This window comes from Sprattus sprattus (assembly GCF_963457725.1).
Source record: "Sprattus sprattus genome assembly, chromosome: 4".
Classification (NCBI taxonomy): Eukaryota; Metazoa; Chordata; class Actinopteri; order Clupeiformes; family Clupeidae; genus Sprattus; species Sprattus sprattus.
In genome coordinates, this window is record NC_137923.1 from 44,806,886 (window position 1) to 44,820,921 (window position 14,036).

Below are 14,036 nucleotides of genomic sequence, written 5' to 3' on the forward strand. Positions count from 1 at the left end.
CTCCACTCCCTGACGATCTTCTGGCAACCTCTGACCCCATGACCTCCCAAAGCTTCTTGTCTGGTGGCTTTCCTGTCGTAGGTCTGTGCTGTCAAAAGAAGATCCGTCCTTAATGCAGCTGGCAGGGGCCCTGCTATTATAGGCACTCTCACTTTGAGCTGCCTCCTTTACTTAACACATACAGAGTGCCTCTGCTCTCCTACTGGGAGCCGTTAAACCCGACAGGGTAAACTCCATTTGCTTTCATTTGTTGCAGGTTCCCTCAAATTAGTCTCTCTTCACCTGAGTGTTTATGTGTGCACGCATGTCAACACGCATAATTTACTTTTATGTATGTATTCACTTAGGTTTTTCATTTGGTGGCCCCCGCTGTTACCAGAGTGAGCTTTAGACTCTGTAGAAACATGTATGGAGTGATTGATCTGCATAGCTGTGCTGGTGAAGTGGGTGAAGACCGTGCCCACAATACCTCTCTCTCTACCTCTCTATCTCTCTCTCTGGTTCTGTAGTCTGTGCCACGTGAAATGACTGAGGGAAAGCACCATTAGATTCCATCTGAGGATTCCAGCGTGTTGTAGCATGATAAGCAGCACTAACATTTACCACGGCCACTTTTCTCCTCACTGTTGCTTTATTTTAATCTGTCATTTTCTGTTCCCCTTAACCCCAGTCTGATCTGATACAGTCCACCTGCCTTTCGTCAGCCCCAGTCTATTCAACTTCACTTCTCTCTTTCATTTCACAAATCTGTCTATTCCACACCATTCTCTTGTTTTCCCCTACTCCTATTCCTCTCTCCTATTTGCTGCTGTAGAGCACCCTGCTCTACTCTGATTGGTACTGTTCTCCTGAAATCTATTCCACTCTGTTCTGCTCTGCTACCCTCTATTTGACTTCACTGCAGTCTGCAGTGTTCTGGCTCACTCTACATTGCTACTGCACTGTAGCTTTTCCTTCTTTTACCCTACTCTCCTCTCTACACTACTAGTCTTGACACTTTGTTTGTACAATGCTTTATTGTCTATTTTCCTTCACGTTACATTCAAGAGTCTGTTACGGACTGTAGTACTCTGTTTCTCGCTGCACCACTTTTCCTGTGTCAAAGTAATCTGCTCGACCTTAGTCAGCTCAGCTCTTGTTTGGCAAGATAATCAGATCTTGACAGTAAAACGTATAGCTATGTAATGTATGCTAAGGGTATGCATGCCTAGCAGGAGAGAATAGACTTCAGTCCTCAAACGCTGATTCCCTCAGCTGATAAATGAGTCTTGTGCTGATGATGCCAGTGTTTGTGCGCAATCAGCCCACCATGTTCTTCATGTTTGCTTATTTCCCCAGGGAGCTCAGATGGCCGATTCGGCGCTAAGATTTGCTTTTCTCCCAGCACGGCTTCTTCAGTCTGCATGAATCCAATGGAAGAAAGAAAAAAAAAGTTCCCTGTCACCGAGAGCTATCAGGGCTGCAGCAATTTACTGCAGGATTGCCAACGAGGCTGCGATACAGACACCTAATCAGCTCGGCCCAAACCACCAAGGACTCGGGCCGTGGATCAAGCCACGTGTTGATTTGCGCTAAATGCACCGAACTGTCTTTTGTCATCAGTGCGACTTAAGGAGAACGCGCATTGTGAATAACAATACACCTGTGCTGTCAAGCCAAGTGTGTACTGAGAATAGTGTGTGTCAAGTGTACATTGGGAGTTTTTTAACATGATAACAGCAGATGTCTGCCAAGACCCAGGAGGGTTTATAAATTACATTTTGTATAAGAACATTTTGCTGGTGCAACCGTGCCAAAGTGGTGCTGATTTATGTGTTATTGGGGGTTGAGAATAGCCTCGTTCCACTGGGAACTCACAACAATTTATTTCACAAATATGACTCAAGATGCAAAGTGATTTTAATTGAATGCGAATAAACACTCATAATGGTTTAAAATCCTGTCAAACAAACTGTATGTCATTGTGGCTGTAGTTTGAAAAACAAAACAAAAACCATCAGAGTGATTTAGTGTCAACCAGTGAAAGAATGTGGAGTCAATGATGGTGGTTAAATCAAAGTGTTAAAGATGCCATTTGGTTCACTCCAGAAATGTAGTGCCTGATCTGAAATCCTTTGGTCGTCACGCTGAGCACATCAGTGCTCTTAGCCCATTGCTGAAGGCTTGGGATTTATGTTAGAGTTTTAGAGATTGAAGTTAGACTCATGCTATCTGAAAGTGTGTTGTTTCTGGATAATTCCAAGAGCCTTGTATGCATGCCCCAAATAGGTTATTGAAAATGGAGAATTACTAAATGACTAAAAAGTGAAATTACTAAATTTCCTTAAATTTAAAACGGGCTCACTATGTTTTTTGCTTCTTTTTGGACCCAAACTGCACATCAAATGTTTGAAATTGTGTGATGTTCTTGGAGTTTCAGTAATCTAATGATATTGTGGAAAATCTTGGTCAATCTTGCTCTTGTTATTTGCAGTGGACCTGTTCACGTGTAGTATCCCGGCCACTGCAGACATCGTGATCCTGGTGGACGGCTCCTGGAGTATTGGCCGTATTAACTTCCGCCTGGTCCGGGCGTTTCTGGAGAACCTGGTCAGCGCTTTCTCAGTGAGCTCAGACAAGACCAGAATTGGTAAGTGGTCCTCAGTCGTATTTTTAACCCCTCCTCAGTCTCTCTAATGGCATCAGTAATAAAGAGGTAATGAAATCAGTCTAACCTTACAACACAAAATTATTTTCTTCTGTTCTGAAATGTCCTGCAATGTTCTGCTCTGGCCTTTAACAGTTTTTGTTACTCTTAACTGAAAAACATACAGTAGCTGTCAGTGAAATGACAAGAATTTGTTGTTTTGGCGTAATTACTGTAACTGTGGACATTTCTGCTTTCAGGTCTGGCACAGTACAGCGGTGACCCGCGGATTGAGTGGCATCTGAATGCCCACACGACCAAAGAGTCTGTGATTGACGCTGTGAAGAACCTACCATACAAAGGAGGCAACACACTCACTGGTACTCACAGACCCCTGGCCACACTGTGGCTTTTTGAGCTTTTGTTCAGGTGCTTCTTACCTAAGCTATTCGTACAATGGCATGTTGCAGAGGCAGTGCTCTAGCATTCAAAGTGCTGCTTTGGCCAAAGCGCTTGAGCCTCTGGCTTTTATTTATTTATTTAGTTAGTTAGTTTGGAGACGCTCAATACCTTGATAGGACATTTACAAATGTAGTTCCTTGTGGACAACAATCGTGCTTCATTTGTTTTGGTCTTAGCAAGTCCACGAGTTCTCTAATCGATACATGGATTGCTTCAGGTTGGTAATTAAGATTACTGAATGTATACACACCCCGGGGAGTTGAAGCATAGTCAAAGTGCATTCATTGCATTAGACCTAGCATGTTCCAGATGGGGCCATTTGCGAAGGTGAGGCAGTCTTTCTGTGACTAAGCTACCAGGGATGGTGCTAACAATACTAATGTCACAGATTGTATTCCTGTAAGAGACCTCTCCATTGTTAGTCTGTTCTACAAATGTCCTGACATTAAGATGCCCAAAGGTCGTTTGTGACTTTTGTGAATTTTCCCATCTTGCATTCACATTATACCTGAAACACGTGACCTAAGATAGCCAACGAATGTTTGCATTTCCAGGCCTTGCACTGACGTACATGTTGGAGAACAGTTTCAAGCCAGAGTCAGGCGCCAGGACGGGCATTCCCAAAATAGGCATCCTGATCACAGATGGGAAATCACAGGATGATGTGCAGCCTCCGGCCCAGAGTCTCCGAAATGCAGGAATAGAGCTGTTTGCCATTGGTAAGACTTGAGAGTTTATTTTCTCAAATGAATAAAGAATAAAATACTTTATTACCAATCACCAATGAACAGATGAAAACAACTGTTATGGCAGCACATATGCCAGAGTTAGAGACATGGAAATGATCTTAACCCAGTTATATTGAGATTAGTTGTTGTTATGTCTTTGTAGATGTCTGGGGTAAAGTCAGGTGTAAATCTTTGGAGAATCTGAAATATTTATAGATATACAGTGGGGAAAATAAGTATTTGAACCCCTGGCGATTTCACAAGTTTGGCCACTTGCAAAGAAATGTGTGATCTATTATTGTAATGATAGGTGTATATTAACAGTGAGAAACAGAATATCAACAAAAAAATCCAGAAAAATGCATTTTATAACATTTATGACTTTATTTGCATTTGATGCAAAAAATAAGTATTTGAACCCCTAGCAAAACTGACTGACAAAAATGTCTTAGTACTTGGGGGAATAACCCTTCTTGGCAAGCACAGACGTCAGACGTTTCTTGTAGTTGGTCACCACGTTTACACACATCTCCACATCTCAGGAGGGATTTGGGTCCACTCCTTTTTGCAGAACATTTCCAAATCTTTAAGGTTGCGTTTTCAATAGGAGGGGAATGAGTAAATGAGGGAATGAGTTTCAAGCCCAATATTCCACGTTACATGGCCCAATCCATAGTCCCCTTGATGCGATGGAGTCGTCTTGTACCCTTGGCAGAGGAACAGCCCCAAAGCATAATGTTTCCAGCTCCATGCTTGATGGTGGGTATGATGTACTCTTGGGGTCATATTCAGCATCCCCCCCCCTGTCAAACACGGCAAGTCGAGTTGATGCCAAAGAGCTTGATTTTGGTATCATTTGACCACATTCTGTCTCCCAATCCTCCTTAGAATCATTCAAGTGTGCAATGGCAAACTTCAGATGGCCCTGTACATGCGCTTCCTTGAGCAGGGGGACCTTGCCAGTGCTGCAGTACTTAAAAAAATTACGGCGTGGTGTGTTGCCAATGGTTTTCTTGGTAACTGTGGTCCCAGCTGCCTTGAGATCATTCACAAGCTCCCCCTGTGTAGTTCTGGGGTTATTCTGCACCTTTCGAATGATCACTGATACCGCACGAGGGGATATCTTGCATGGAGCCCCAGACTTAGAGCGATTAACATTTGTTTGGTGTTGTTACCATTTACGAATAATCGCACCAATAGTTGTCTGCTTCTCACCAAGCTGCTTGCCAATGGTTTTGTAGCCCATTCCAGCCTTGTGCAGGTCTACAATCTTATCTCTGACGTCCTTGGACAACTCTTTGGTCTTGCCCATGGTGGTGAGGTTGAAGGTGTGAAGTATGATTCTTTGAACAGGTCACCAGTTGAGATCAGGTGTACCTTGTTAGACCTAATGAGGACTAATCTGCGTGTTTCTTGGGCACATAACTGGTCATTGTGAGCCAGAATTCTTGCTGTTTGCTTGGGGGTTCAAATACTTATTTTTTGCCTCAAATGCAAATAAAGTCATAAATGTTATAAAAAGCAGTTTTCAGATTTTTTTTTGTTGATATTCTGTTTCTCACTGTTAAAATACACCTACCAATACAATTCTAGATCACACATTTCTTTGCAAGTGGCCAAACACATTTCTTTGCAAGTGGCCAAACACATTTCTTTGCAAGTGGCCAAGTGGTTCATACTTATTTATATATACTTATTTTCCCCACTGTATACACAGATGTAACACATGAGTAACTTTCAACCTTGATCATTAACCTCTGTTATGATTGTATTGTGAAGGTGTGAAGAATGCGGACGAAAATGAGCTGAAGGCCATCGCCTCCCCTCCTAAGGAGACCCACATGTACAACGTGGCGGACTTCGGCGACATGAGCAGCATCGTGGAGAGTCTCACCCGTACCATCTGTGACCGCGTTGAGCAGCTCAACAAGGACATCAAAGGCAAGCAAAAAAGGGGCCTGATGGTGGTTGAGGAAACATAGAAGTTTAACTATTGGTAACCTACTATATGAGAAATTCTGGAAGTGTTATGTCTTCTTTTGTCTTTTTATCTGTGTGTTTTTTGTAATAATTTGGGATAGTGAAACCCAAATTGTACATGTGCACATGTGTTGTCTCTTTACTGATTGTAAGCTCCCATATGCAGTCACAACAAAGTTTGTTGGGGTTATTTTTTGGGGGGGCTTTTTGCCTTTAATCAGATAGGATAGTGAAGGTTTTGACAGGAAATGAGCTGGAGAGAAGAAGTGGGGAATGGGATCGGGAAATGATCGCAAGTCGCATTCTAACCCGGGTCCCCGTTCATGGTCGGGGCTGCTGCTTGCGCCACAGCTCCCCCAGTTTGTTGGGGTTCTTGCGCGTCCTCCTTTACTCTTGACTAAATGAATAAATACTGTGATGTAAATTCACCTCATTACCTGAATAAACAGCACCTGACATTTCTGGTGTGTTGTTTTAGGAGTGCCTGTGCCAGAAAGCCCAGCTCCCCCCCGTGACCTGGTGACCTCTGAGGTGACAGCCCGGAGCTTCAGAGTGACCTGGACACACGCGCCTGGTGCGGTGGAGAAGTATCGCGTGGTGTACTACCCTGCTAAAGGAGACAAGCCAGAGGAGGTGAGTTTGTGTGTGCGAGTGTCTATGACTGTGTCTGTGTGTGTGTCTGTGTCTGTGTGTTTGTGTCTATGTGTGATCACAGTTGTGGGTTTTTTTGTTTTGCACAATTCCCTTCACTAACGGAGTGAGCATCCAGCATCCAGCATATGGGCTATGACAGAGATATTTCTGAAAATTCAGATAGGAGATCACAAGATCTTCTGCTGACAGACATCCAGATTGCTGCTCTGCTTCAGTATCCCCCAACCACATGCACACACAGAACCCCAACCACATGCACACACAGAACCCCAACCACATGCACACACAGAACCCCAACCACATGCACACACAGTACCCCAACCACATGCACACACAGAACCCCAACCACATGCACACACAGAACCACGTATGGAATCAGCTTCTCTTTGGTTACCGCACTCTTAACAGCCAGCATATTGTGCTGTGACAGATAGGAGAGGAGGTTGAGCTGTGCTGCTGTAAAAAAAGTCTTGCTGTACGTGCTAATACCACTTGGCCCTCTCCATCTGTTCGAAGAGCATGAGACACAGTGTTTTTGTATGGGCTTGCATGGATGTGTTTGAGACAACAATTTGACAGACAGTATGTTTATGATAGACAGCTTTTGTGAACATTGTGATGACATAGAGAGAGAGAGAGAGATAGAGAGAGAGAAAGAGAGAGAGAGAGAGAGAGAGAGAGAGAGAGAGAGAGAGAGAGAGAGTGAGTGTGTGTGTGTGTGTGTGTGTGTGTGTGTGTGTGTGTGTGAGTGTGTATCTGTACTCATCTTCTCTGTATTATAACTATCATGGTGGGCGTTGTGCAGGTGGTGGTGAAAGGCAATGAAAACACGGTGGTGCTACGCTACCTGAACTCCCTGACTGAGTACCAGGTGGCCGTGTTCGCAGTCTACAGCAACTCTGCCAGCGAAGCTCTCCGGGGGACAGAGACAACACGTGAGTGCCTCTGAATGAACCGCATGACTCACCACACACTTACAGCCTAATACAGTAGCTGGGGGAAAGCATTATCGTCCCCCGGGAAGTCCATCAGACAAGGGTTACAGGAAAGCAGAATGGCAAAATGGGGACCAGAAATTGCCCTCTTTGTACTTTGGTGTGAAAACTGGTCAAATGGCAGGAGCTGAGAATGTAGTGCAGACAGTAATGACTCAATGAAAGAATGTAAGATTGCACATCTTAGAGTATATGAACTAGTGGGCAGGTGAATGACATAGAGAAAAAGCTAAAAAGACATGCATATTTATATCACCATCTACTAGCCCATGAATGATGAAAAATCTATATACCTTCAAAAATTCTGTAAAGGAACAAATGTGATTTTTTTTGTCCACAACTAATCACGACATGGAGAGTTTCTCGAATCAAGAAAGGTTAAAATGGACGCTAATGCTGTAACCTAATATAACCCTTCTGTTGTCCTTAGAGGGTTATCACAGCAACTCTGCTCCCCTGGACTGCAATCAGGACCCGCAATCACACTTCTCTGTTTTTCTATTATTCATGGACGGGCCAAGTGGAATTAGAGTCATTATGGCACGGCTGTGTATATCAGCAACAGACCGACCTTGCCTCAAAGTTAATAATGTCGTGAATTGGAGTGGGTTGGTACGAGCGGAGGGACAGGGCGGCGCAGCAAATAGGCGGGCAGACAGATAGATGTTGGCGGTAACTTGTCCTCTGAGTTGTTTTACCTCTCTGCCTCCACAGTTGCCTTGCCCATGGTGGGCAACCTGGAGCTCTTCGATGTCACGCACAACAGCATGATGGCCCGCTGGAGGGGAGCAGCGGGCGCTTCGGGGTACATGATCCTCTACGCCCCTCTCACAGAGGGGGAGGCTGCAGACGAGAAAGAGGTGAGAGAAAGAGATGGGGGGAAAGACAGAGAGACAAAGAAATGGGTGAGAGATGGATGCAGGCAGGGCAGTAGTGGGGTGGGAGATTTGAATTGGGAAGATTAACATTTCAGGAAGATGGAGAGAGTGAAAGGGTGTGAAAGTGAGATAGAGAAACTGGACACAGAGAGAGACAGAGAGAGAGAGAGAAAGACAGATAGAGTGAGGAAAGGGAGGGGAAATGGAGAGAGAAAATTGAGGTCAAATTGAGGGAGTAGGGAATCATTAAGAGTATCCATTAGAGCTTATTCCAGCTCCTAATTCTCATTATGAGATAACACTCCCCTCAGGCAGAATAATCACACCGGGTTCAGGCACTCCTTTTAAAGAGCCGTTCACCTGCCAATTTACTCCTAAAATAAGTTCCTACTCTAAACTGGAGAAACCTAAACTCTCTCCATTCATGTTTCCTGGGTTTATGAGCTGGTTTAGGTGGTGGGATGGTGGCACTCTATGGGGTTTGTCCTCAGGGACTGAGGACTCTCGATGCCCTTGAGGGGGCCCTGCTGCTTAGCATTAACATACTGTGTGTGTGTGTGTGTGTGTGTGTGTGTGTGTGTGTGTGTGTGTGTGTGTGTGTGTAGGTGAAAGTGGCAGAGACTGTCACAATGGTCGAGCTTGAGGGTCTGACCCCAGACACTGAGTACACCGTCACTGTCTACGCCATGTACGGAGACGACGCCAGTGACCCTGTGACCGGCCAGGAGATCACATGTGAGTCATGGGGGAAACTATCCAGGACGTTTGAGACTCACACCAGAAAAGATTGCTATGCCATTAACTCAGTTGCCTTGGTCTGCTGAAGCGTCTTGATTCAAGGTCTTTGGGCAATTTGGGATGCTTAATTACTAACATAAATTATTTACAGCCATAGAATATGCCCTGAGAAAAAGATACTTATCTAATCAGATCATGAATAGCTTATGATCTATACTGGTGTCTGACCTTAGTTATTTTTTTATTTTTTAATATGAAGGATCAATCAAATCAATCAAGAGAGGAATCTTCAACTACAACAGTGGGCTTTTTTTATGTCAGTGTTGGGGTGGGGGGATGGGTAGAAGCAAACCGCTGCATGACCCCTCACGTTCTTACCCACAACTTTAAAATTCTCTGCCCAAACTTCCTCCTTCTCCTCTGTGTGAGCACCTCTGCTCAGGCTATTCCGGCTCTGAGCCGCTGCTAAATTGAGGAGAGTGAACCCTCCTGCCCTCTGCCACTCTGATGGAAAAACGGCAGATCCCAAGCTGCGCTGGGTGAATTACAAAGCTTTACGCACCTTCTTCTTAGTCCAAGGGCGTCAGTCGGAGAGAGGCAGTGCTTAGCCGGGAGAGGTCTCCATGGTTAATTAAAGTGGTTATTGTTGCAATGCAATGACATCGGAAATCACCCTCTCAAGGGTCTGTGCCCTTGCTCTTTGTAACTTTGTGACTCTGCATCTCTCTCTCTCACTCTCTTTCTCTCACTCTCTCTCTCTCTGTCTCTCTGTCTCTCTCTCTGTCTCTCTCTCTCTCTCTGTCTCTCTCTCTCTCTCAATTGAGGTTAGATTGTTATCTCAGACTTAATTAATACCCAAACTAAATACATTCAGATGCTCTTCCTTGTTAGTCTGCCAGCTTTATATCATTGTATTCTTGCATTCTTTTGTTAAAAATCTGTTCTCCTTTCTCTGTCTCTCTTTCCCTGCCCTTTCTCCTCTCAGTGCCACTCTCCCCGGCACGTAACCTCCGCATCACAGATGTCAACCACAACTCAGGTCGGCTGACTTGGGATGAAGCTTCCCGGAAGGTCAGAGGTTACCGCATCGTGTATGTGAAGACCAGGGGAGCACAGAGCAGCGAGGTATGGGGTTTTCACAGGTTCTCCAGACTACTGGTTGTCTGATTTTTTCTCTGTGAGACATATATGCAACGACTTGTACAGCCTTGATTAAAACATGAACATCAGCTATTATTAAGCAACCTGTTATCGCACAAGAGCTGCAATCATGCTACATAGTCACCACACAATGCTATGCCGATATTAGGTTACAGTAATGATGGCATTTCTGTGTGTGAGGTTATACCAGACCCCATGATATTTCCCCCAAACTCATTAAGTCCAGCTTTTTTTGTCACAGTTTGAGGTGGGCCGCATCACCACCCATCTACTGCAGAACCTGACCTCTCTGACGGAATACAAGGTGGCCATCTACGCCATGTATGAAGAGGGTCAGGCTGAGGCTCTCAAAGGCAGCTTCACCACCAGTAAGCACCTCTGCCTGAACCTTTGTGCTGGCGTGATTATTTATAATACAGCAGTCATTCAAAACCATGCCATTGTGTTTATCATTGATATTACATGAACAACAGCTATTTGATCAGTGGAAAAGGACACAAATAAATAAAGCTTAAGACTATAGGCTTGTACTGTTATGTACTTGTATGCCATTACAGAAGTGGTGAAATTATTTAATACATTAACCTATAGTATGTTGTGATCCACATGAGTGTGGCTGTTGCCAATTGTTATCTCAGATGTTGACTATGTGAGTGTTTCTGTAAAATCTTGTGTTTCTGCTGCAGAGATTGTTCCTGAGCCTCTGAACGGGCGAACCAAAGAGGTCAGCTACAACAGCTTCAGAGTCAGCTGGCAGCACCCTGCCACAGATGTGGTCCTTTACAAACTCTTGTGGGGAGAGAGTGAGGGCGACGGAGACGTTGAAGAGGTGTCTGTGTTTCTGCCTGTTTCAGCTTGCCTGTCTTCAGATGTGACTGTCTGCATACATATCTATCTGCCTGTCAATCTTCATAGATGTGTCTGTCTGTCTGTATATGTGTGGCTGTCTGCCTGCCCGTCTGTCTGTGTTTCCATTTTTTATGTCTGTCTGTCTCTCTGTCTGTCTGTTATTTTGTCTCAATCAGTCTGTTTAGTCGACTGTGTTTAAATGTATTAAAGAAATCTGTCCTCTTTCCCCCTGATTGTTTAAGGTGTTGGTGAATTCCCAAACAAACACCTATCTGGTGACTGGCCTAAAGCCTCTCACCGAGTATGAGGTGTCTCTCTCCGGAATATATAGAGATGAATCAGAGAGCGAATCAGTCATTCTTCTGGAAACCACTGGTAATAAAGCTAGACAGAACACAAAAGTTTCACTTAATAAATTCTATTAAATATTCACCCTTGACCTCAACTAGTGTTTTCTAAGCCTTCTGTATCAATCTCCATAAAGTAATCTTGAATTGAGAGGCTTGGCTGTGTTCATGTTCTGCACATTTTTTGCAGCGGCAGGAACCACAACCATCAGAACCACCACTACAAAAGCTGCAGGTAGGTTTACCTAAGCACATTTTCGAATTTCTCAATATTGCATGCGTGTATGCTGGATTTTTTTAGATTTGGCTACAAAAGACATAAAGTGATCTGTGTGTTCATATCCAGACTGCCTGCACATCTTATGCATGACATATAACTGGTCTATAAGATTAAAGAGGACCTATTATGCTCCTCGCCCTTTCCCATTTCCTTAAGAGTGTTATATAGCTTTTGTTGTTCATTAAACGATCTGCAAAGTTACAAAGCCCAAAGTACATGTCAGATGGAGTATCTCTCCCACAGAAATCACTTTTCTCAGCTGCCTCAAATTCTTGTTAAAAATCCAGCCCTTTTCATTTGTTACAAGATGACACAATCTTGTAACACAATCCTTATTGCCCGCCTAGCAGCAGGCTTGGCAACCCCCCACACACAACGCAAAGCAACTACTGGAGGTCAGGACCAGTTTGTTTGTATTGTAACTATTTCGAGAGGATGCAGTCTCCTTTGTATGCCCTGCCAAAGGTAGAACAACAGAGAATTCAGTCGTTGAAATTCATTTTTACCACCAATGTTCCCTCCACTAGATAATTTATTATCGTTGATAAACCTAAGAAATAACTTAGACTCATTTCCAAGAAGTAATTCATCATCATGATCCGAAATCATCGTCAAATGTCCGCTACTTTCCACTTTAGATTTGTGCCGCGCTGTGACAGGCTCTGGAGGTTGACCAATTAGGGTAGAGTGGGCGAGCTGACAGAACAGAAATGGGGGTGTGGGGATGTGTGTGTGTGGGGGGGGGGGGGGGGGGGGCTGAAAGACACAGGAGCTCTATTCAAGCGTTTCAGATACGGGTGAATAGACATGAACAGTACGAGAAAAGTAATGTGTTTTTGGAATGTTGAAGAATGTAAATCTAATCTAGAACACCCCAAAAATAACATTATGAACATTGGAAATGAAAACGAATACCATAATACGTCCTTTTTAAAATAATCCAATACTCCATCCATCTATCCAATGACCTGATAATTGATCCATCAGAAGGTTTTAATATGTATGTACTGTCTATGTCTATGTGTATAGACTGACATTCTGTTATACGATAAGACGCTTTGAATGACAACTAAAAGTGAATGCCAATGAATGTACTGAGTCCTCTATTGTTGGCCATGAAGGCCCGTCTCCCACTGTGTAAACATGCCAGCCACACTAAAGCCCAGACCAGCTTGGCAGCTCTGTGTAGATCTTGGAGCTGCCGCTGAGGAAATTGCCCACCCACACACCAAGATGATAGTTTACAAATTGAGCTAATACCAATCCTGAATATAGGAGGAAATAAATGAATGCATTTGTAAGTAGGGCGATTACCTTCTTATGAGGATTTAACCAAATACAGTGAATAGATATCCCAGCAACACATGGTGACCAGATCTCAAGGTCTATAGGGGTTGGTTTATGAAGGCCAAAAACAAAGGGCAGACTGAATTTAGATAGAGGATATGGATTTATCAGGGAAACATGTGGTGTCATGCCAAATGTGTGTGTACCTTCACTTAAGCACATATTTACTTTGACTTAAGAGTCAGACATACAGTTTATCAAGCTTAAAATGCCATTTCCTCCCCTGCATATATTTAGTAATTTTTTCCTTTTCTTGATGCAGTCATAGCTACAGTGTTTGTGAACAAGTCACGGGACATCAGAGCATATTTAATCAGATGAACTTAGAATGTGTTCACATAATATCCCATAATTATACCCACCTACATCACAAGCTTTTGATTTTTTTTTCGTGATGTAAACCTGTAATAAAATGTCAGGCGCCTGATGGAACAATTCTCCTCCTCAGTGGTGCGTCAGGCTGTGAGGAACGTGCAGATCAGTGAGCACACCACCTTCAGCTTCCGCGTCTCCTGGGAGCTCCAGGACTCCAACGTCCGTCAGTACCGCATCTCCTACGTAACCCGGCAAGGGGACCGCGCAGAGGAGGTGGTGAGCGTGGTGGCGCTTGTACTCCTCTTTCTGCTCCCCTCATTGTCATCTCCTCTCCTGTTTACCCTTTCAATTTTGCTGCCTTATGTTGCTCAGTTTCCTCTCGACCCCACTGTGCTAGAGACATTTAGGCCAGACATGTTTATCCATCTTGTACTCTTTGCTTTTCAGTAACACTGTTGTGTTACCAGATGAAATTCAATTATTTTATTGAGACCCAGGTATATTTCCTGTGTGCTTCTATTCATGCATCACAAATTTTGAGGAATTATGTGTTGTTCGCATTTCAGAACCACTGGTCTAATGGACAGCTCCTTAAGCACGAGTTTGCTGAGGGCCTTACATGTTTGTTCGGCAAACCCCTTGCTAGTCCTGGGAGGTCAGGCTTTGACTTGTTCTC

At 44.0% G+C, this 14,036-nt stretch overlaps 1 protein-coding gene across 1 annotated transcript in view; it reads left to right on the forward strand.

The window, feature by feature from the left end:
- col14a1b (collagen, type XIV, alpha 1b) overlaps window positions 1-14,036 on the forward strand; it is a gene marked incomplete at both ends in the record, with an annotated part of 63,142 nt that overhangs the window by 11,445 nt on the left and 37,661 nt on the right. The window contains 13 exons of the mRNA XM_080836333.1: window positions 2,474-2,629; window positions 2,887-3,006; window positions 3,643-3,807; window positions 5,596-5,757; window positions 6,275-6,429; window positions 7,256-7,385; window positions 8,160-8,305; window positions 8,929-9,058; window positions 10,047-10,186; window positions 10,464-10,590; window positions 10,909-11,051; window positions 11,314-11,446; window positions 13,494-13,636. Coding sequence (XP_080692459.1) covers window positions 2,474-2,629; window positions 2,887-3,006; window positions 3,643-3,807; window positions 5,596-5,757; window positions 6,275-6,429; window positions 7,256-7,385; window positions 8,160-8,305; window positions 8,929-9,058; window positions 10,047-10,186; window positions 10,464-10,590; window positions 10,909-11,051; window positions 11,314-11,446; window positions 13,494-13,636 — 1,850 coding nt within the window. The remainder of the gene's footprint in view (window positions 1-2,473; window positions 2,630-2,886; window positions 3,007-3,642; window positions 3,808-5,595; window positions 5,758-6,274; window positions 6,430-7,255; window positions 7,386-8,159; window positions 8,306-8,928; window positions 9,059-10,046; window positions 10,187-10,463; window positions 10,591-10,908; window positions 11,052-11,313; window positions 11,447-13,493; window positions 13,637-14,036) is intronic.